Genomic DNA, 23814 nt, shown 5'->3' on the forward strand with positions numbered 1-23814 from the left:
TATCTTGCTCCTTTTTTTGGCATTGATTTGTTCTGAGTATGAACATAGCATGACGTTTGTTGGCGGGCAGGGGGGGTGCAAAAGTTCTTCCATACTTACGGGAAGAAATGTTTACAAAGGGTGTAAGAGACAGACTGCTACGGGGGGCGCGTGGGGTATGGGTGGAAAGGCCAGGCCAATTTACACATTCCACTGGAAGTAATAAATTTAGTACCGTTTGAGAGCCTTGGAACATGCAGTGGTCCCAGGAATTGGTTGTCATTTCTGCAACAGGAAGGACATGGCGGACTTTTGAACAAAATCTGTTAACATGCTAGCAAGGACTGGGTCCAGTTTAGCTGTGTTTCATCATTTGATACAAAATTGGAGAGAATCCATTGAATGCTACATTTGGCAAAACAGAAGTAATGAAACCTGTGCTTGTGCATTTACTAGACTTGTAGGAAGCTTTGCTTTTAAAAAACCCAAATGAGGTTCTAAAACTAAAGTACTGGAATAAAATAGAATGGGAAGCAAAATGCAACAGGTTCTTTTTGACTGAGTATTAAATTACTGGAGGCATCAAGACTGAAACTAATACGGTGGAATGATGCCATGGGTTTTATGCTTACATGGGTTTGTGTCATTTGAGTCAGAGCAGAACATGAAAATTAAAGGCTGAGTCAATGAGCCCAGCACTAGGCGGTCTCACCTTGGCTGTTGACTGTGACTTGGGACTCCACTGTGATGTGCCATAAACAGAAAAACATGCAAACAGTTCATGCTGGAGGCTTGGGCATCATTAAGGGAGAATTACTGGACTCCAGAGAGAAAGAAGCAATTGCTAGGAAGTTGGATAGGTAATAGGTTTTACTGCGATCAAGCCATCTTCTGTGTCACAGAACCAAAAGAAGATAGTACCTGCTATAGGAAGACTGCTGATTTCAGTCCTGCCTCATACTATAATGGATCATCATTTCCCTTTCTCAAACAGGTTTGTGTCACTGGGAGCATTGAGCATTACCCTGTGTTGTGCTTGGGATACAACAAGCAGTGTTAGTTTATTCAAAAATTTGAGTCAGAAAGGTTATGTAATTTAAGTAGTAATTGAATATTTTCATTAATGCTGACATAAATATGTATTAAAATAATCTTATTAAAATTAGTTGACATTGTGATAAACAGACCTTCATAAAATGTCTAGCTTGCAGTGACTGCTTCAAGGATATCCTGCAGCCCCCCAGAACATACCTGTTCGTGTTCCTCTGTCCTCAGGGTGACTTCATTGGAAAAGTAAGGATGTTTTATGACAGGGTAGAGCAGGGATGGCAAACTACAGCTCGTGGTCCAGATCTGGCCTGCTGCCTGTTTCTGTATGGCCTGTGAGAAAAATTTAAAAAACAGTGCAATTTTGTGACATGCCACAATTATATAAAATTCAAATTTCAGGGCCCATAAGTAAAATTTTATTGGAACACAGCCACCCCATTTCTTTAGCTTTTGCATGCTACAACAGCAGAGCTGAGTATTTAAGACAAAGAAGGTATGGCCCACAAAACTTCAGCTATTTATTTACACTCTGGCCCTTTACAGAAAAAGTGACCCCTGATCTAGATAAATCCTGGGTGATGGTTATAAATCATTATATGAAATGTGCATACTGCAAACTATAGGGTTGTGTAATTTAAAACTTTGACTTCAGCTACTGTTTATCATAGTTTTAAAAGGCAATTTTTGGAGCAAATCCAGTTTCCATGAGATATGTAGTGTGTGGCTTTGGCATCAGAAGACCGGAGGTGTAATCTTACGAGCTCCATTATCCCCCCTAGTTGATTACTGTACTTACAAAGTTGCAAAATACTGAACAGCTTCTTTTTAAAAATTATTATTAATTAATTAATTAAGTTTTGGCTGTGTTGGGTCTTTGTTGCTGCACATGGGCTTTCTTTAGTTGCTGCGAGCGGGCGCTACCCTTCGTTGCAGTGTGCGGGCTTCTCATTGCGGTGGCTTCTCTTGTTGCGGGCACGGGCTCTAGGCGAGCGGGCTCAGTAGTTGTGGCATGTGGGCTCAGTAGTTGTGGCGCACTGGCATAGTTGCTCCGCGGCATGTGGGATCTTCCCGGACCAGGGCTTGAACACCTGTCCCCTGCATTGGCAGGCAGATTCTTAACCTCTGTGACACCAGGGAAGTCCCTTGAACGGCTTCTTTGCCCGTCTTATCCCAGGGATCAGAGGTCGGATGTCTCCTACACCTGGGCAGATACTGACAGGTCCTGTCAAGGCCTGGGCAAGTCTAGCCACCTCAGGGCGCATTTCTGTTCCCTTTCCTGCAGCTCAGCGAACAGAGACGAGACTAGGCTCCGAGGGACCAGCACGCCCCTATCTCCCAGTAAAGCCACATTCCTGTCACTCTCCCGGGGCTCGTCCTCCCGTCCCGCTTAGCCCTCAACGTCGCACAGGTGACCTGAACCATGTAGGGCGCGGAAAGGCGGGGTCAGCCTCAGCAGCCAATCAGGGTTCGGCCCCTAGCCCAGCCAATCGGGCCGGGCCAGTTGGGGCTTAGCCAATCCGGCCGGAAGAGGAAGAGCTGGGATAGTGTCTGCGCTTCTCGCTGCCAGCTTTGGGTGGCGTGGTCAGCTGGTGTCGGCCGCGGTCCTTGCTCGCTCGCTTGTTTCCCGGGAAGCCCGTGGTGTGCCGTCCCCGAGGCCATGGGGCGGCAGTGGGGGCCAGCCATGAGGGCGGCCGAGCAGGCGGGCTGCGTGGTGAGCGCCACCCGGGCCGGGCAGCCCGAGGCGGGCTCGTGGAGCTGCAGCGGGGTGATCCTGAGCCGCCGCCTGGGCCTGGTGCTGTGCCACGGGGGCATCTTCACCCCATTCCTGAGGGCCGGCAGCGGGGCGCTGACCGCGGCCGGCGCCGCCTTCCTGCCAGGCGACAGTTGCGGCGACGACCTGCGCCTGCACGTGCAGTGGGGCCCAACGGCCGCGAGTCCGGCAGGCCGCGCGGAGCGGGGCCGCCCGGGGCAGTGTACGCCCCAGTGTGCCGGCCTAGAGCCCGGCCCGCCCTCCCGGTTCCGCGGGTGGCCGCTGCAGCCCCCCCGCCCCGCCGAGCTGCTGCTGCTGTTGAGCTGCCCGGCCTTCCGGGACCACTTCGCGCGCCTCTTCGGCGGCGAGGCTGCCAAGCAGTGGAGCTTCGCGAGCGCCGCACCGGACGACGAGGTGTCGGATGAGGAGGAGGAAGACCAGCTGAGAGCGCTGGGCTGGTTCGCTCTGCTGCGCGTGCGGCCGGACCCGGAGAAGGAGGCGGAGGCGGAGGAGCGCGGGCCGGTATTGGCCGTGGCGCCTCTCGGGGCTGTGCCCAAGGGTGAGCCGCTACTGGCCTGCGGCTCCCCGTTCGGGGCCTTCTGCCCCGACATCTTTCTCAACACGCTCAGCTGCGGCGTGCTCAGCAACTCGGCCGGCCCGCTGCTGCTCACCGACGCGCGCTGCCTGCCAGGCACCGAGGGTGGCGGCGTGTTCGAGGCACGGCCCGCGGGGACGCTAGTGGCGCTGGTGGCGGCGCCCCTCTGCTGGAAGGCCCGCGAGTGGGTGGGCCTCACGCTGCTCTGCGCCGCCGCCCCTCTCCTCTGCGCCGCCCGAGCGGCCCTCTGCCGCCTGCACCCCAGCGCCGCCGCCCTGGCCGCCTTCCTACCGCATGAGATGGGCGCCCCGTGGGGCCTTCCCCTCCGAGACCCCGGACCCCCCTGGGCAGCTGCGGCCGTGCTGGTGGAGTGCGGTTCCGTTTGGGGCTCCGGAGTGGCCGTGGCACCCCGCCTCGTGGTGACCTGCCGGCATGTGGCCCCTCGGGAGGCAGCCAAGGTCCTTGTGCGCTCCACCACCCCCAAGTAAGGCCCACAAGGTTGCCCCCACTCCATTCCCTCACCAGCTGTCATATCTGGATCCCAGGTCTCAGGTCATAATCCTGAGGATTATGGAGGCCTTCTGGTCTCACGCTCATGCTTGGTGGTGCAGTGTGGATAGAGACCTGCGACCCTCCCCTCATCCTTGGCACCCAGAACCCCAGAGTAGGGGGTTCTGGACCTCCTGGCAAGGGGTAAATGGGGTTTGGGCAAGATGACAAGCAACTCTGGGGAACTGGGGGGTGGTCCAGCATCCCTGGCTAGGCATCTTTGAGCTCCCCCTCCCAGTCTGAATTCTTTCTCGGCAACTTCTCTGTCTCAGCCTTGCACCCACACACCAGAGGCCCTTAAACAGTCTTCCTAACCCTGCCCTCTTTCCCCTGAATGCTGTAGTAAAGCCGCAGGGGCCAAGGATGCTATCCTCCTGCGTTAGGAGAGGAGCCTGTTATTCTTACTTGATTTATCTCTTAGATCTTAACCAGAACTTCCCTTCTGGATCAAAATGAACAGATACGCGGTTCCACCTAATTAGAATATGGAAATGGGGCCAGGCAAATATATTTTGAACAATCATTGAGTGCTCTTGGCAGCCAGGTTGGGACTTCAGACAGTCATTTGTTCCCTCTCTGCAGGGAGAGCACTCTTGCCCTCCTTTACTTTCACTTGCTGTGACAGTGGAGACAGCAGCCTTGGCTTCCTGGCTTGGTTTTCTAATCCATGTTCTGTTTCTTCTGTAGTCCCAGGTGCTTGATTTAGGCCAAAGCAAACACTATAGCACCTTGGTGTTAATGCCTCTTGTTCTGTACCTGGCTCAGCCTCTCAGCCCACACCTTCCAAATGCCTCTACTGAACTCCTGAGAGGTTAACCCAGCCCGGCTTTGCCATAAAGCCCCCTCTGGCAGCCACCTGGACAGCCATGACTTTATAGGGAAGACTGATGATGAGAATTTTCCTCTGTGAGTGGTCCCCAATTCCTCACCCCTCCACCTACCCCCACATACTCTTGGTCCTAGGGAACCCAACAGGTCTGCTGGAAGCTACCCCTGCAGAGTGTGTAGTAGGAAGCCCCTGTGTAATCCTGAGCAATTTGTTGAATCTGTCTAAGCTGCTTTCCCATGACATGTAAAGTCTTGGAACAGCCTGCCATGTAGTAAGAGCTGTAGAAGTGCTGGCAGCATTTATACAAACAGAGACCCAGAGGGATGAAATCGTATCATGTCGCCCCCCACCCCCACCCCCCCTCCGCAGCTGACAGGATTGTCGGTATCAAATGAGGCAGTAAGGGAAAATGCTGAGAATGTTTGCCCTGCCTCCTGCCTCTAACTATGTGACCTTGAGAAATTACTCAACCTCTCTGGGCCTCAAATGCACCATCCAAAATGGAGATAATACCAGTGCCTAGTTCATAGGGCAGCTGTAAGGACTAAATGAAATGATGTCCATAGAACATTAACGCCAGGCCTGGCCCACAGTACCCCCTAGGTGTCAGGTGTTTGTGATGATGGTGAGGCACAGGAAGCTTTACATAGAAGTACTGTGCTGTTGGTAGAGCATGTTTGGAAGTTCCACTGTGGATGTGCCCAGAGTTGCATGTTGGTATGTTTCAGGGCTGACACCAAATCTTTTGAATCCCAAGTTAATGACTTTTACCGTCACTCTCATTATTTTGCTTCCTCCCAGTGCTGAACGTTCGGAAAGCTAGCCTGTCATTTTGTTTCCCTTGTTCCCAGGAGCGCCGTAATCTGGGGACATGTGGTATTTGCCACCCAGGAGACATCTCCCTATGATATAGCAGTGGTGAGCCTGGAGGAGGACCTAGATGGTGTCCCTGTACCTGTGCCCGCTGAGCATTTCCATGAAGGTAAAGGACAGAGGGGTTCTCTGGTCTGGGGTGGATCTCAGGAAGGAAAGTCAGTGTTGGTCGCTCTAACCCTGCAGATCAGGGGCCAGTCCCCCAGGTCAGCTCCCTTCCCCACCCCTGCTGGAGTAATGAGTCAGGCTGGCACCTTGTTACATCCTGGTTACAGTGCTTTGGCCAGAGTTGCTCTTGGAGGCCTCCCTGCTCACGCCCAGCATGCCCTAGGTCCTGGGGGGCATGTGGAATTCCAAGCAAAGGGTAAGGCATGCCTTTTTATTGAGGCCCCACGGCAGTGTAGTGTGTTGAGCCTTGGGGGCTCCTTATAACACTGCAGGCTGGTCTGAGAGATGTGAACTTTTGAGGCTCCAATGGCATGATTTGAGTAAAAGGCTTTGTGACAATGCCACAGAAGTACCGGAGGTCTCGCTTTGTGGATGTTGTATGCTACAGTGTAATAACAAGGATTACAAGCTCTCTGTGTTGGTATCTTCTGCCACTTACTAGCCCCATGTCCTTAGGCAACTTAATGAACTCTGCCTCAGTTTCCACATCTGTAAAATGGGGATAGTTCTCCCTACTCCTGGGCCTTGTGAGGAGTGGGTGAGATACTGTCTGTAAAGCACTTGGTGAAGGAAGGTTGTGCCCGCTTTGAAGTCATCATTACCATTTTATTTTTACCAAGAGACTTCTTAGTCTCAGGAGGTGGCTGTTAATTTCACAAACATTTATTGAGCCCCTGGCTACGTGCTGGGAATCCTAAAAAGTGACTACCAGTCCAGCAGGGGTATGAGGGCTGGAGAACAGCCTGATGCTGAAGAGAAGTGGTTGAGCAGATACAGTGCTGGGAGCTCAGTGGAGGTCCTGGCCTATTCCTGTGGGGGGGCCTGGGGAAAGTTCTCATGGAGGCAAGAGTATCTGAGCAGAAACCCAAAGGGCAGAGAGGGTTTGGAAATTTGGAGAGGACAGGGAGGGGGGTGGGGAGTGTGTGAGTCCTGCCAGACAGAGGAGGCTCCCCAGCTTAACCCTTCTTCCCTCCATGGCAGGCGAGGCTGTCAGTGTGGTGGGCTTCGGTGTCTTTGGCCAGGCCTGCGGGCCCTCGATGACCTCAGGCATCCTGTCAGCTGTGGTGCAGGTGGATGACACACCAGTGATGCTTCAGACCACGTGTGCTGTGCATGGTGGCTCCAGTGGGGGACCTCTCTTCTCCACCTGCTCCGGGGACCTCCTGGGTAACCAGCTCCTTGGTCCTCTCCCAGCCTTCCCCTTGCCAGAGCCTCAGTTCCATCCTGGGAGTGCTTGGTTTCCAGCCCTAGGAGCCACCCTCTGTCTGGAAAAATGGTGGGCCTTATGCCCGGAGGTAGTTAGCCAAGGTTTTCAGGCTCTTGTGCTTCTGAGGGTGGAGAGGGACAGATGCTGAGCTTGGAGGGAAGAGATCTGAGTTCTGGTCGCTTCTCTGCCACTGAGCCATTGCACAGCCTTGGGTAAGTCACTTAATGTTATTTGATCTGTGAGACTCAGGAGTTGGATTAGTCCAAGGGTCACAAACTCAAAAGCCTACAGAGGCTGGGCTGGTAAAGTGAATGAATGAGTGAGTGAGTGCAGACAGCAGTGAGTGGAGGGCAAGGGGGTACTGGGGTGAACACCACTCAGCTCTAGCACATTGTTGACTCATTACAAAGATATGTGGGCCTAACAGTGGCTGACTTTCCAATTTTTCACAAGAAGCTGTGAACCTTTTTTTTTTTTTTTTTTTTTCAGAATTCCTAACCACACCCCTGTGAGAAACAAATTTACCAGCTAGAGAACAGTGTTTGAGCATGTACAGTTCTTTTTATCTTTAGCCTTAAAGTGTCCAGTCAAAACGCTCTTTTCCAAAGTTTCTTAGATTAGCTCCTTCCCCTTCCCCTTCAGTATAGTTATGTGATTCATTTGAAATACAGTTAGGTACATTTGTCCTAGTCTGCATTCCATTTTTCTGCCATATATTGGTTGACCTTTTAAAAGATACATACAGATAAGTGGACACAGAAATATAGATGTCTGTATGCGTGACTTAGTGTCTGTGTGTGTGTGTGTGTGTGTGTGTATAAATATATGTGACTCCTAGCTCAGTCTGCTGAGAGGGGCTAGAAGCAGTGACATCCATTTGTAATGAACACAGCGAGAGTTCAGATCTTGGTTTCTAAGAGTCATTCTCTAGGTCTGCCTTGTGGTGCTGGAAAGGAGGGAGGGGTAGCAGCAACAGCAGCAGCAAAATGATAGGCACGTCAAATGTTGAAAGAACCCGGAGCTGACGTGAAGGAGCTCCCACTGGAACAACTTGAGCAGCAAAACAAATAGTAGTAGTTTTAGTTTTCAGAAGAATTCCCATTAATGAATGTAGAAGAAATGAGGGAAATAGAAAAATCACTATTAGGACACCCTAGTAGGAACTGCTGCTGACAGGATCCGTCGATGGATGCCAAAATCAGTAGGCAAAAGTTTAAGTAGAAACAAGATAACTGCATAATACTAAAATATTTCGTACTTACCAAGGGGGTAATAGTAAGTCTACAGCGGAGCAACCCGGCAGGTACCACCCAAGTGATGAAGGTTAACATCGCAAGCAGTGATTACAGTCAGCACACATTTCCGGATAGGATGCACTGAAGAGGACACATTGCTTCTATGGTTTTCTTCTCAGTAATGTATAACCTCAGTCTTATCATGAGAAAACATCAGGCAAACCCAAATTGAGGGACATTCTACAGCATAACTGACCTGTACTCTTCAAAGTGTCAAGGCCATGAAAGATAAGGAGAGACCGTGGAAGTGACCCAGATGGGAGGAGACCTAGGAGACATGACGACTAAATGCCATGTGGGATCCTGGATCAGAAAAAGAGCATTAGTGCAAACACTGGTACATCCAAGTGAGTTCTGTACTTTAGTTAATAGCATTTCACCAAGGTTAATTTATTGGTTTTGATGAATGCCGTATGGTGACATAAGGAAAAGCTGGGTGAAGGGTCTACAGGAATTCTGTACTATTTTGGCAAGACTTCTGTTAAGTCTAAAATTGTCTTCAAAAAATTCATACACATGCACTGAGCAGGCCAAACAAAAGTTCTGTGTGGGTCTGATTCATTTATTCAGTCACTCAGCTAGTATTTGTTGAGGTCGTCCTCTGCCAGGCACTGTTCCAGGTACTGGGGAGACTGCATGGACAGAACACAGCAGTCCTGCCCTCATGGAGCTGAAAGATAACAGAAGCTGGAGAGAGGGATAACAAAACAAGTGAAACATGGGGTATTAGATACTGATAGTGTTGGGGAGAAAGTAAAGCCAGGAAGGAGGACTGAGGCATGAGGAGCCCATGTCGATGAATGAAGCCTGGTGCCTGTCCCTACGAGGGGGCTTCAGGCAGGTCTAGGGCCTCCAGGTTGGAGGTGAGCCTCCCTCCCCTGTCCCCTGGCTCACACCCTCTTTTCCTCTCTGGCTCCTGAACAGGCATCGTCGCCAGCAACACCCGGGACAATAACACGGGGGCCACCTACCCCCACCTGAACTTCAGCATTCCCATCACAGTGCTCCAGCCGGCCCTGCAGCGGTACAGCCAGGCAGGTGACCTGGGCGGCTTCCGCCAGCTGGACCGCGCCCCTGAGCCAGTGAGGGTGGTGTGGCGGCTGCAGCGACCCCTGGCAGAGGCCCCACGGAGCAAGCTCTGAAGCTGTGGCACCCCTCTGTAGAGAAGAGCACCCATCTGATGCCATGGGGAATTTTGAGGCTGGTGGTCTGAGGACCCTGACACGGCACGCCCCAGCCAGGCTGCATCTCCATCACCACCCACCTTGCTCAGCTCTGGAATCTGGACCAGACTTCTCTTTAGCCCCCACGGATCTCTTACCTGGCAGCCCCTTTGGGGGTGCCTTCTCAAGCCGCCACCTCTCTCTGCCCCCGACACTAGGCTCTGCTCTGTTCTTTTCCCTTCTGGGGAGCCCAGTACAACCATACAACAGACAGATATGGTCCTGACAGACAGATGTTGGCTGGAAGGCAGGCCCAGCCACGGTTCCCTGTCTCCTGACGGTCCCTGGCTGCCCGCAGCGGGGGCTTCCCTGGGGCCTGGGCTCCTCTCTGCTCTCGGTCAGAATGTGGCTGACAGAGTCCTGGGGCTTCCTCAAAAAACCTCAGCAGAGAGGCCCTGCTCTGAAGACCTGAGGCGGAAGGGAAAGAGCATCTTCCTGTTCTGCTGGACCAGCGGTGGCATCCCCGAAAGCCAGGACTCCCGGCTCTTCATATGTCAGGTGCCTTGACCTACAGAGCCACGCTGACACAGTGCCTTAATTTTCTGGCCCGTAAAGTGGCTCTCAGGGGTCGGGGGTCGGGATGTGGGGGGAGGGGTAGAATGTGTCTGGTTGGGGTTTGGGAATAAACAGGACCTACGAGGGACAGGACCTACTTCTATATATCAGCTTCTTTTTTTTCCTTCTTTGTTTTGAGAGTTGAATGGGGAATAGGAAAGCACCAGGCACAGAAATATACCTTTCCGTTCTGCTTTCTCAGGGGGGTTTGATCTCACGGGACACTCTTGCGCCAGACTAGTCCTGGTAGCTGGTTGTGGTGCCAGTTAGCACTGGGTAGGGCTTGCAGATCCCAGATGGTGGTGGCCTTGGCCTGGCAGCAACTGTTTACAGGCTGCCTGGATGGGCCCAGGCCTGTGCCAGGTCCTGGGATGGATGGAAGTTGAGGAGTTCAAAGGTGAATGAGGCCAAGGCAGGCCCTAGGAGCTAAGACCAACCCTGGGAGTCAGGAACATGCACTGTGTGCCCAGGGCCTTGCCTGTGCAGGCCGTCAAGAAACGATTGTTAAATCACTGACAGGTTGAATGCCATTTGGGAATGACTGGGGGAGAGGGGGCTAATCTAAGCAGAGAGAATTGCTGTGAGTACTTTGTTTCTAACATCTGTTTGCTGAGCGCCAGCTCTGGGCAACCACAGAGCACCCCTGAGACAGTTCTCCTCTGTGTGGATTAGGAATGGAGCCAGAGGGCAAAGATAGCTTGAGAGAAATCCTGTAGTAAATTTATGGAGGTGGGGAGGGAGAGCCGAGTTTTGACTTGGCTGCAAGTGGGAAGGGGAGGATTTATTCCAGCATGTGTGGGTACCAAGGAGCTCAGGCTATTCTGGGGAGACTGGTGTGTCAGCCCATTAGTGGAATGAGCAGGGTGTCTCTGTCCTGTTCAGGTGGAAGACCATGTCCAGGGGCTCAGAGCAGGGAGGATCAGGCAAGGACTCATCCAGCTGAACCCTGAGGGGAGAGTAGGTGTTTACCAGATGGAAACAGGAAACAGGGAGGGTGTCCAGACTGAGGGCATTGGGAGCTGGGACAAGGAAGTGTGAAACTACATGTGTGTCTGGCCATGCTAAGTGGAGAAGAGATTGGAATGGAGGCTGGGGAACCAGTGACAATGGCCCTGGTGATGGGGAAGATGGCCAAAGCAGGCCTGGTGGGCATAGAGATCAAGCATGACCCAGGAGGTTGACCTGACTGGATGTGGGGCAATGCAGAGAGAGAGAAGGGTCAAATGGTGCTGGGTCTCTAGCCAGGATAGTGATGAGTGGCTGACAAGTTTAGGGACGAGCTGTTTCCTTGGGTGTCTGTGGGATCTCAAGTAGAGAGGCACAGCAGGCTGTTAAATGGATGAGTTAGGATAACGCAATAAAAGGTCCCCTCTCCCCCATCTCAGTGGCTTGAGACGATAGAAGTTTGTTTATTGCTCATGTAAAGTCCAAAGTCATGCACCCGTCCAGGAAGGGGAGGGTGGCTCCCGTGCAGTTGTGGTTGAGGGACTGAGCTCCTTCCTTCTTGCGGCTCTATCGCTGGGTCTGGGACCTCAGATCCTCTGCCAGGTCTTCTGTACCTGGATGGTGGATGGGGGGAGAGAGAGGAGAAGATATTCCAGCTTCTTTTTTAAAAAATAATTTTAGGGCTTCTCTGGTGGCGCAGTGGTTGAGAGTCCACCTGCCGACGCAGGGGACGCGGGTTCATGCCCCGGTCCGGGAAGATCCCACATGCAGCGGAGCGGCTGGGCCCGTGAGCCATGGCCGCTGAGCCTGCGCGTTCGGAGCCTGTGCTCCGCGACGGGAGAGGCCACAGCAGTGAGAGGCCCGCGTACCGCAAAAAAGAAAAAAAAAGAAAAAAAAAGATTTTATTTTGAAGCAGTTTTAAACTTACAGAAAAGTAGCAAGAATCCCCCCACACGCACTTCTACCAGACACCCCGTACCATTTGTGCCATATGCCCCAGTGATGTTCTCTGTAACAGAGACCTCATTTGGGATCATGAGTTCTACCCACTTGCCATGGCTCTCTCCCCTTCGACTTGGAGCAGCTCCTAAGGCTTTCCTTGAGTTTGATGCCGTTGACCTTCCTGCAGAAAACAGGGCAGTCATTTTGCAGAATGTGACTTAGCTTGGGTTTGTCCACACTTCCTCATGATTAGATTTGGGCTACACGTCTTTGGGATATAACATTAGTGATGGTTGTCTTATCATCGTGTTCTACTGGGTGGCGCATGATCTTTATTTGTCAAATTACAGATGATAACCTTGATCATTTGAGTAAGACGGTGCCTGCTAGGTTTCTCCACTGTAAAGTTCCTTTTTTTCTTTGTAATTAATAAGTATTTGTGTGGCAGTATTTGGGGACTATGTAAATATCCCTATCCCACTTTCATCTATGCTTATCACCCACTGATGTCCCTTGGCTGAATAACTTTAATGTTTGCCAAATGGAAATTTTTTTATTTTCATTTTTCCTCCTACATTTATTCACTGGCTTTCTATTGTAAGTAAAAGCTTTCCCTCCTCTCTGTTTAATTATATCTGTGTGGAATCATGGATTCATAGTTTATTCAATGGATTATAATCTATTGTTATCATTCTTTTGATGCTCCAATTGTCCATATTGGCCAGTGAGAGCTCCTTCAAACTAACTTCTGTGTTCTTTTGACATCTCCTCATCATTCTTTGTGCACTTCCTTCAAAAGAAAATGTTCTAGACTTACTTTGTACTTTCCCTGGAATCAGCCACTTCTCCAGTGTCCTTTTTACTAGAGAACAGTATTTAGAAGCAAAGATCTGGGTACTAGGTGTGCTTCTTACTCTGAGGTGTTGCTGCTCCCAGACCCTCTCGGTAGACAGACCTTACATCTATATTTATTTCTATCTCTGTATGTTGCAAGCCATGCCATGCGTTAACACTGATAGTTCCAATTTGATACCACAAGTTCAATACCACAAGTTTCATTCTAGCTCTCCCCTTTTCATATTGGTACCTCCCTCCTGTCAATGAGAAACACGGCTGCATTATCCTCAATATATTAACTTGTTTGCTCCATCCCTTGCATGTGGCTCGTCTTCTGACCCCATCAGGCTGCCCCTGCCACTCTGCTCTGATGCTGGTCTTATACGGGTCACCATTACTGCTCCGCACAAGCCTGCCTCGTGATTGTTTTGACTTTATTAGGAAGAGGGAAGAAAGCCACCCTTGCTTCGTAACTGCTTCAGTCCAGAAGTGACACATATAACTCCTGCTTATGTTCCTTCCGTGAGAATTTGGCCCCGGCCAGAAGCAAGGGGTGGGGTGGGGGGAGATGGGCAACGTAGTCCCCGGCAGGGCAAGTGCTCGTCAGCAGGACCCCTATGCCATAGAAGGGGAGAATGACCTTTGCCGGGAGCTGGCTGGCTGTGCCAAGCTGGGTCTTGTTTTAGTGCTGCTTTAAGAACAAAAACTCACTCGTATTACCAAAATCAAAGTAGGTTTAGTGTTCAGACCCTCCCGCACAGGTGCCAGAAAGCTCCTTGGCCTGGGGAAGCTCTGGGGGCCACTAGGTGTGAATGATGACTCAGCATCCCCCTCTGCTTTATTCCCTCTCTTCTGGCCTCCTGGGTGCTCAGAGTCTCTCCTTCCTCATAAGTGCAGTTTGGCCTTTCTGGCCCTTCTCTCCATGACCCTTTTTATCTCTAGATCTCCCTGTCACATGCCCCATTATCAAATTTCCTCACTAAATGCCCAGAGAGCAAATATCTGCTTGAGCCCATCATCTTATGCCATGCAACATCTGGGGCCGCTGTGAGAGTAAGTGCAGTGAAGGGCCTGGGGCCACCAGTGTTTAAGGGACAGAGGCAGAGCCGGAGCCTGCAAGGGGTCTGAGAAGAGACAAGCAGAGGCACAGGAAGAAAACCAGGGAGGCTAAGACCTAGGTCAGCAGGGCAGACACCAGAATCTGTTTTCCTCTCTCCTTTCCGGCCATACACTAGACTGCATCTCCTGGCCACCCTCATGGTCAGGTGTGTCCGTGAGTTCCAAAGGGCAGAAGGGAGGTGCGCCACTTCCAGGCCTGGCCTATAAGAACCTTCTACCTGGCCTTGTCTGCACCCTACCCCCTGCCCCTGGTGGGAGTGGAGGCATCCCTTAAAAGAGACCTTGGAAGCCACTTGTTAAAGATGGCCTCTTCAGTCTGGTCCCTGGATGACACTATGGATGGGGCAGCCTCATTAACCAGTTCACTAGCTTGTACTGCAACCCAGGCAAGTAATGTACTTCTGTTGTATTTGAGCCATTAGATTTGGGGGGAGGGTCCATTTGTCACAGCAGTAGAACCTATCCTCGTGAGTATAGTTTTTCCCTAGCTGGGAGCACTATGCCAAACCACATTTAGAGGGAGAGAAGAAACAGAGGGATGTCCCCCTGTCGTTTGAGGGTTGTGAATTTTGCTAAAACTGACCAGGCTCTTCAGATGACATTAAGAGTTGTCTCTTCCTCAAGTGGGCATACAGCTTCTATTTCTCTGGGCCCCTGAGTTGATCCCACTACCTTGGAGCTCCTCCCAGCCCTGGAAGCCAGCAGTAAAGTCACCTGTTGCTGCCAGGGAATGTCTTCAGGCCTGGCTGAGTGCCAGCAATGTTTCCTCCTCTTAGCTTCTGTGATGTTAGACAATCTGCCTGCCGTTCCTACTCATCATTAAAGTTCCGCAGAACTACCAATGTTACAGCATCCGAACTGTATCTCCCTGGTACCCCTAGCACCTGGACATTCAAAGACGAAAGTCCCTTGTTAGGCAAGGAGCCCTGATTTTCGGTGCCAAAGCTATGAACACTGTTGAGTGGGAAGAGAGGAGTGATGTGGGGTGTGTCTGGGAAAGGGCCAAGAGGGGTTGCACTGAGATCCTCTCCCCTCTCTTGAATCAAGGTGTCCTCTGGTTGCCAAGAATGTGCTGAATGACAATCAGACGCTTTCCATGGTTTTCATGGTTTGGGGCAGGTTCTTGGAGATGGGCCACACCAGCTCTACAAGCCATGCCTCAAGCCCAGTATGGGCCACTGCATGCCTCTCTCTCCTCCCTCCCAGCTTCAGGTTTGTGCTGCAATTTTAGGAGTCCTTCCCTTGTACCCTGCCGATTGGAATCCACTTCATCTGTCTCGGCCCAGTTCTTCTGCAAAACTCCCCTTGACTTTCCCAAGCCCCAGGGCTGTGTCCCTGCCCTGGGCAGACGGTAGCGCTCTTATTCATCTCTTTGTCTCCCACAGGGCTAGGGCATATGCTCTGTAATTTTCTGATGCTTGCTTGACACACCGATGAGCCTCTCCTTTGCCTGCTCAGTGACTGGCTCTCTTAGGAGCCAGCTTTTCTGGCTTTAGGGTCAAGGCCCAGCTCCTCTCCTTTAGTAGTGGTGTGATTTTGCCTAGGTTATTAGCAGGTTATGCCTAGGTTATGAGTTTCAGTTTCCTCATCTGTGAAATGGAGATCATAAAACTTGCTTTGGAGGACCCATGTGTAAAGTAAATTTGAGAAGCTATCCAAAGCACTTACTCTTTGTTCAGTAAATATTAGCTATTACGTTTCTAAGAGTACTGGTGGGATTGTTTCATCAGAAACGAATCACTGTTGTTACCTGGGGCTGGGTGTGGGGAGGAGTGGGAGGGACTGCTTACTGAGTTATGGGGTTTCTTTTTGGAGGGATATAAATATCCTGGAGTTAGGTAACAGTGATGGTTGTATAGCCTTAACCCCACTGAGTTTTACACTTTAAAAGAATGAATTTTGGGCTTCCCTGGTGGCGCAGCGGTTAAGAATCCACCTGCCAATGCAGGGGACACGGGTTCGATCCTTAGTCCGGGAAGATCCCACATGCCGCAGAGCAGCTGAGCCCGTGCGCCACAACTACTGAGCCTGCGCTCTAGAGGCCACGAGCCACAACCATTGAATCCCGCGCGCCTAGAGCCCGTGATCCGCAACAAGAGAAGCCACCGCAACAAAAAGCCCGCGCGCCGCAACAGAGTGGCCCCTGCTCGCCGCAACCAGAGAAAAGCCTGCACGCAGCAATGAAGACCCAACGAAGGCCCAAAGCAGCCAAAGCTAAAATGAATAATAATAAGTTAAAAAAAAAAGGAGTTAATTTTATGGTATGTGAATTATATCTTAATTTTAAAAAATCATTTAAGCAAACATTAGTGAACTCCAAGGGAACCAGGTGCTGGGGTCAGTGCCAGATGCTGGGGACTCAAAGTCCAGCAAAGCAACATCTCTGCCCCAAAGAGCTAGTCGAAGGTGGTGGTAGTCCTCGGTGTTAAAGTTTAACCCCCACGCTACTTTCCTCTAGGGGTTTCAGGAGGAAAACATGGAGATAAAAGCTACTTGGAAGTTTGCAAACCCAGGACAAATAAAGGCTTGTGGGTGCCTAGGGCATCAAAGCCGACCTGTGGCTCTCTGATGGGTCCCTATGAGGCAGGGTTAGGATGGGCAGTGCCTGTGGGCTCTCAGCACCCACAGTCTGGCACAGTTGCTCTTCGGTGGTCTCAAGGCCTGAGAGAAGGAGATGCAGACTCCCACGCCACTGACTGTATTCCCTCCTTCAGCCCACATTCACAGGGCAGAGTGCCAGCTGGATAGGAAGAGATGCGAGGATTCCAAAGAACTGGAAGATGCACCCTGAGCTGTGTGGGCTCATAATGAGAGCAGGAGGACCCCAGCTCCTCTCCCAGCTTGAGATGATTTCCAGGCACCAGTGTCTTCTAGATGGAATTGCTCACAATGCTCCCTATGCCAGGGGTGTTGGGTATGAGGCCTCTGACCACAGCTTTTGGAAAAGGAACAGAAATGGCTACTTCTAGAATAAACATCCATGAAAACCGAGAAGGTAAAGGCCACTATTCAAAAGAGCACTGGGTGGGAAGAGAGGAAGCTGCCAGTGTACTGTGTAGCCTTGGGCAAGCTAATCTCCCGGTATAAAATAGCTGTAATAAATGGCTGCTGGGTATTCACTGCTGCTGTGTGCCAGGCACCATGCTAACACACTTCACATAAAAGATCTTGTTGAATGTTTTCTACAGTGATTCGGGTAGGTGCTAATATTTGCATTAAATAGGTGAAGATGGATTGTCTGTCACCAAACTGGCTTGATCCTACCTCCAGGTTGTAGCTTGCGTCAGTACATTTCTTGACAGATCCGAGTGCTTTTTTCCTCTCCCTGGACTCCCCTCCTGCCCAGTTTACCCAATTTCAGGCAGCCCTCTCACTCCCCTGTCTTTTCACCCTCCAACATAACTCAGACCTCACTCTTTAGCTTAAAACCCATCAGTGGCATCCCGTTGCCCTTGGGATCACACGGGCAGTCTTTACCAGGAGCTGGAGGCCTGTGCCACCCTGCCACGCTGGGCCACTCTGTCCCCGACCACTTCTGCAATGCCCCTGCTCTCAGCTATTTATCCTGCCTTGGTCTTTGCACACCCAGAGCATACTTGCTTTCTCTCTGCCCAGGGCTAACTTCTCATCCTTGGAGAGAGGCCTTGGCACCCTTCTTTTGCTCCCGGTCTTTCTTACTGCAATTAGTGATACATGTTTTATTGTTGTTTAGTATTTTTCCCTAGACTATTACCTGGAGGAAAGCGGAAACCATGCCTGCATTGTTCTACATTTTACACCCCGTCACTCCCACCCTGCGCGCCCAGAACAATGCCAGACGTGGAGTAGGTGCTCAACTGGGTTTGCATTTTTGTTTATATGTGTGAAGGCAGGAGGAGGCTGGTGATCCGTCCAAGATCGCACAGACAGTGTGCCAGGGCCCGCGCTCTAAAGGCTGGAAAGGCGTCCGGCAAGGGAGCCGGACAGAACTTTGAGCAGAGTCCGAGGGACCGGGGCAGCGCGGGCGGCCTCGGCAGTAGCAGTCGAGTGCTCACGGTTGGGGCGATTAGCTCCCCGGCCGGCGGCGCGGGTGGGCCGGAGGCTGCAGTTCCCGGGGGGGCCGCCGGGGGCATAGCCGAGGCTGGAGGGCAGAAGCGCCGAGTCACGCCGGCAAGGGAGGGGCCTCGGGTCCGGCGGCGACCACGGGAGCTTCTGGCCGGAGCGGGAGCCGAAACGGCGGGAAGCCGCTGGCAGGTAAGGGGCGTGTCGGGCGAACTCTGCGGGACCCCCGCGCCTGCAGGGCCCCAAGAAGCCGGGACAGCGTCCGGGGCCTGGGAGGAGAGGGCGGTAGTCTAGGACAGTGGTCCCGAACCTTTTTGGCACGAGGGACAGGTTTCGTGGAAAACAACTTTTCCACGGACGCCGGGGTGGGGGTGTGAGTGGGAGGGGAACGGTTCAGGCGGAAATGCGAGCGATAGGGGGGGTGCAGAGCGGCAGATGAAGCTTCGCTCGCTCGCTCGCCCGCCGCTCGCCTCTTGCTGTGCGGCCCGGTTCGTAACAGGCCGAGGACTGGTATCGGTCCGCGGTCGGGTGGTTGGGAACCCCTGGTCTAGGATGAGGGGCTCAGGCCTGCACCAACCCTGGTCCCCCAAAACTCAACGGGGAGCTTTGCTCCCAGTCAGGACGGAGCAAACTCGCCTCCTCCGGCGTCCGCTCCCCCCCCCAAATCCGTGCTAAGTCTTCCCAAGTAAGACGCCCCCCCCGTCACCCCCGTCACCCCCAAATCCCGGGAAGGCTCCGAGGGTCGCCGCTGGGCGGTGGAAGCTGCTGCGGGGCGGACGGAAGCCCATGTCACAGGCAGGAGGAAAGCCTCAGTGTCCAGGAGGAAAATGCCCGGGGTTACCCAGTGCCCATAGGCTCCAGGGTGCACTGGGAGGTCCTGCTTCTCCACGGAGCCCCAGCTTCCGCGGGGGCACTAAGGCCAGAGGTGGCCCAACTAACTCTGATGGGGCCGGAGGTTGGGGGGAAGCTCAGGACTCCTGATCCACCGGGAGCTGCTTTTAGTGCCTGATGTTGGGCGCTTTTCTTTCAACAGCACCCACTAAACACACCCTGCCTTTCCCCTCTGATTAGACTCCCTTTGACCCTTGGTTGTACCGTGACGGTGGGGAGGGGAGAGGTGCTTAGGAGTGACGGTCCCACAGGGGGACAGGCACAGGGCAGAGGGTCAGACATAGTTTGTGAAGGGGCTTCCAGGTGTCCCGGCTCTGCACCTTGTGTTCAAAGGCCAACATGTAAAATATGTAAATATATAAATTATCAAGGAGGCCTGCTTGGGTGTGTGTATGTGCCCCAAGCTTTCAGAGCCCTCCAAGGAAGACCGTGTGTAACCCTGCATCTGGAGGGTCCATTTCAGAGGAGAAGACTGAGGCCCAGCTGGGCGGGGCCTTGCTCAGGACTCCCCAGCAGTTAAGGAGGAGGTGGGTAGAGGGGGTGTGCTCCAGGCCCAGCCTGATCTTTGTGTCTGGTGGTGAAAAGAGGAAGCCAGGGTCCAGGCACAGATCATGAGGATGTTAAGGGAACCACAAAGTGACTGACTCTCAGGAGACTGTACAAGTTGTGTGGCCTGCGCTTCAGCAGCGGAGCATGTATGACACCTGCATGAACCTGTCTGCCCAGAAGTGCTCTCTCCGGAGGGCATGAAAGGACAGCCCTCTTCAGACTTGGAGCCTCTTTCAGAAATTGGTCTTTTTGGGTTTTGTTCACCATGTGTTCCCTGGGGGACTGGCCATGGAGTGCCCACTCTCAGCCTGGTCCCTGGAGTCCAGTGAGGGAGGCTGCCCACCCCTCTGCCTTCGCTGGGTTGGAGAGATATATTCATGGTGCTTCAAGTCACACTGTAGGCCCGACATCTTTGCTTTGATCAGAGCCCATATGGTTCCGCTGTGTGTCTTCTGAGGCGTGACCTCCCCACAACTTTGGCCTAAATATTACTTCCTTGTTTTTCAGTAGATTTCTAAAAGCCCTTTGTCTGTATTATTAGAGAAGAATCCCTCTGGGATCAGGCTGGGTGTCCTTGGCAGAGAAAACAGGATTTACTGAGAAAATTTGAGTATAGACCATATTTTGTGTGTGTTGGGGGAGGGACAAAGGCAGAATTACTTAGGAGTTGCTGGACAGTTAGGAATTGTTTTCTTGGACCTGCTTTTTTTTTTTTTTTTTTAAATAAATTTATTTATTTAATTTATTTATTTTGGCTGCATTGGGTCTTCGTTGCTGCGCACAGGCTTCCTCTAGTTGTGGCTAGTGGGGGCTACTCTTCGCAGCAGTGCGCGGGCTTCTCACCGCGGCGGCTTCTCTTGTGGAGCATGGGCTCTAGGTGCATGGGTTTCAGTAGTTGTGGCATGCGGGCTCAGTAGTTGTGGCTCGCGGGCTGTAGAGCGCAGGCTCAGTACTTGTGGCGCACGGGCTTAGTTGATCCACGGCATGTGGGACCATCCGGGACCAGGGTTCGAACCCATGTTCCCTGCATTGGCAGGCGGATTCTTAACCACTGCACCACCAGGGAAGTCCCCTTGGACCTGCTTTTATGCTAATATTCCTGCATCTGGGAAGATTCAGTTAAGATTCTCTGTGCTCATTCTCTTGCCTTGATGGTCAGTAAAATCAGATGGTAGGTTTGCAGTTCCTCAAAAAGTAAAATCTAGAGTTACTATAGGACCCAGGTATAAACTCAAGAGAATTTTTTGTTCACACAAAAAGTTGTACACAGATTTTCATAGCAGCCTTATTCATATTAGCCAAAAGGTGGAAACAACCCAAATGTCCATCAACTGACAAATGGATAAACAAAATGTGGTATCTCCATACAATGAAATATTACTCAGCCATAAAAAGGAATGAAATACTGTTGCAAGTTCCAGCTTGAATGAATCTTGAAAATATTGCACTAAGTGAAAGAAGCCGGACACAAAAGGTATGGAATAGGCAAATCTATAGCGACAGAAAGATTAGTGGTTGTCTCCCTGGAGGGAGGAGGGAATGGGGAGTGAATGCTAATGGATGTGGAGTCTTTTGGGGGAGGGGGTGCTGAAAATGTTCTGGTATTAGATTGTGGTGATGGTTGTACAACTTTATGAATGTACTAGAAACCACTGAGTTGTACACTCTGAGATAGTGAATGTTATAATATATGAAAAAATATCTCAATTAAAAACATTAGATTGGGACTTCCCTGGTGGTGCAGTGGTTAAGAATCTGCCTGCCAATGCAGGACACACGGGTTCGAGCCCTGGTCCAGGAAGATCCCACATGCCACGGAGCAACTAAGCCCATGTGCCACAGCTACTGAGCCTGTGCTCTAGAGCCCGTGAGCCACAACTACTGAGCCCACGTGCCACAACTACTGAAGCCCATGCGCCTAGAGCCTGTGCTCCGCAACAAGAGAAGCCACTGCAATGAGAAGCCCGCACACTGGAACGAAGACCCAACGTAGCCAAAAATAAATAAATAAATAAAATTTAAACAAAAAACAAAAAAACCACATTAGATTGTAGGAAGCCAGCTCTGTCTTTAAAGCTTTATTATTTCACTTAAAAACATTCAAACAGTACAAAAAAGGGGGGAAAAAAGCCCAAAGAAGAAAGTAAAAACATCATCTGGCAACCACTATTAGCATTTTGGTTTAGAGTACAGATCTGGTCAGACTGTTGAGGATTGAACTGGGGCAAGTTACTGAAATTCTTTCCAAAATGAGGAGGAAACCCCACCTATTGAATGCAAAGACATTGATAAAAGCGCAGTGGATGCTCACTGATGTCATCATTACTTGTATGTGTGTATATGTAGCTAGGTGCCTGGGTCTGATGGCCCACAATGGAGATTAAGCTCTGCGTGACTTTCTATTATCTGACTTTTTGATGGACAAGCTTTTTTTTTTTTTCTAGGACTTTATGTTTTTAGAGTAGTCTTAGGTTCACAGCAAAATTGAGTGGAAGGCACAGAAATTTCCTATATGCTTCCTGCCCTGACACGTGCATAGCCTCTTCCATTATCAACATCACTCACCAGAGTGGTCCGTTTGTTACTGAACCTACATTGACATAATCACCCACAGACCATAGCTTACATTACGTTTCACTCTTAGTCTTGTACAGTCTGTGGGTGCGGATGAATCATGGACAAACTTTTCATGTAAAAAATCTTCCACTGTAAAATTGAATGTCTCCAGAATATTCCATTTTATGGGTGTGTAATAGTGTATCCTCTAATCTCCCATTGGTGGAGGTTTCCATTGATTGATGGAGTCGCCCACTGATTGAGGCTGTTTGCCCAGCACTGCTGCTACATTAGAACATATAATTCAACATCATCAGTTGCACGCTTGCTTTTTGAGCACCTGCTGGGTGTGTGGCTAGGAGTGCTGGTCCGTGGCTTAAGCCGATGATTTAGGTGTCTGGTGAAGTAGGTCATGGCCGAGCAGGGGGGAGTCTAGCTGTCCTCGGGTCCAGGTGAGAATTGGCATTGGAAGAGCCAAGGGAGAGGCGGGTGTCCAAGAGTGTTGTGCAAGGGAGGCTGCTGAGGAGAAAGGGTGGAATGGGCTGGAGCGCCAGCCCATTCCCCAAGTGGGTATGTCAGAGGTCAGTAGAGGAGTGAGAAGAGCAGATTCCAGGAGAGGCCTCAGGCGGCTTGTGGTGTAAAAGCTGTAAAAGCGCCTCCCCTCCCTGGCCCAGCTATGGCAGCCCCTCCTGGGCCTGGGTGTGCCCTCAGGCCCCAGACTCTGCACCGGAACTCTAAAGAATCAATTCACCTTTACTGAGGGCTGTGCCTGATTGGGTGAGGCCAGGGTTTGTCCTTTGGGGAAGCCAGTTAATGATCCTGGGGGGCTGAGGGAGAAGGGGTTCGGCTAACCCACGGCCCCGTCAGGCTTGTGCCAGGCTCACTGGGCTTTTCCCTGCAAGGGCCCCAGGGCAGCACGTAGGCCCAGACACTGCCCTAGTATGACAGGCCCTCTGTGTGTGCTGTCCCCTGTCCCCTGCCCTCCTGGCTGTCCCACCTTGTTCCCTGAACCCCTCCTATCCCCTCCCTTCCTGCCACTGGACTTCTTGGCCTAAGCTGTTCCCTCTGTGAAGAAGGCTCCTGGCCCCAGCTGTTTTTCAAGGCTCCACCTTGAGCTGCCCTGGGTGGTCCATGGTGGACCCCTCTCCCCAACAAGCTGGGTAGCCTCTCTCAGGCCTGTGCCCCACCAGCTTGGAAGTAGAGCTCTCTGGGTGTTTCTCTGACCTCTTCGCTGGCTGCTGGCCCCAAGGGCAGGCTGGCACAGAGGGGGCCATGTTGAAGGGGCAGGTGAAATGCACCCCTTCTATAGCTTGCCTGACTGCCTGCCACATTCCCAGGCCCTGCTCAGCTCCTGGTGTCCACTTCTGTCCCTGGCTGGTCCCCGGGGCCCTCTTGGGTCCTGGCCTAGGTGGCAGATTCAGCCTGATGAACACTTACGGGGCCAGCTCTGGACCACCTACTGAGGGCCTGCAGCAGTGAAGGTGACACTGCCTGCTGGGGGACTTGTTTTGGTCCCAGCCCTAGAAGGCACAAGCCTCAATGCACTGGGGACCAATTAGCCAATGAGAAACAAAGTTAAATCCCCTCCAATCTCCTATGCCAGATCTACCCTCCCTCGCCCAGGTTTTCACTTCCCCAGAGGAGAAATTAGACAGTGTGCATTTGAATACCAATGACAACAGTGTCTGGAGGTCCAACCGTAAGCTGCCCCCATAAGTGTGGGAAGATCTGGGGACCATCTTGGGGGTCACCATGTCTTGGAAACCTATTGTGCAAGGACATTTTAGGCTGTCTCCTCCCATTACAGGGGGTAAATGGAGGCCCAGAGAGGGGAGGGGTTGTGCCCCAGACTACACACCTG

General features: G+C 51.8%; 2 protein-coding genes across 16 annotated transcripts in view; both read left to right on the forward strand.

The window, feature by feature from the left end:
* Nucleotides 1–2559: 2559 nt before the first annotated feature.
* Nucleotides 2560–23814, forward strand: part of TYSND1 (trypsin like peroxisomal matrix peptidase 1) — a 1185869-nt gene continuing 1164614 nt past the window's right edge. The window contains exons 1-4 of one of the 3 annotated variants that reach the window (XR_010838958.1): nt 2560–3858; nt 5604–5734; nt 6775–8642; nt 9220–10781. Coding sequence is in view for 1 of the 3 variants with exons in the window: in XM_059053259.2 (XP_058909242.1) it covers nt 2687–3858; nt 5604–5734; nt 6775–6960; nt 9220–9437 (1707 nt within the window). In the remaining 2 variants the exon portion in view is untranslated. Of the gene's footprint in view, nt 3859–5603; nt 5735–6774; nt 8643–9219; nt 11862–23814 lie in introns of those variants that run through there. The other 2 variants (XM_059053259.2, XR_010838959.1) reach the window with 2 other exon arrangements.
* AIFM2 (apoptosis inducing factor mitochondria associated 2) overlaps nt 18033–23814 on the forward strand; it is a 130029-nt gene continuing 124247 nt past the window's right edge. For 12 of the 13 annotated variants that reach the window (XR_010838951.1, XR_010838950.1, XM_067025466.1 and 9 more), the window contains exon 1: nt 18033–18149. The gene's annotated coding sequence lies outside the window, so the exon portion shown is untranslated. The remainder of the gene's footprint in view (nt 18150–23814) is intronic. The other variant, XM_067025464.1, reaches the window with a different exon arrangement.

The sequence above is a fragment of the Kogia breviceps genome, chromosome 2 (assembly GCF_026419965.1).
Source record: "Kogia breviceps isolate mKogBre1 chromosome 2, mKogBre1 haplotype 1, whole genome shotgun sequence".
NCBI lineage: Eukaryota > Metazoa > Chordata > Mammalia > Artiodactyla > Physeteridae > Kogia > Kogia breviceps.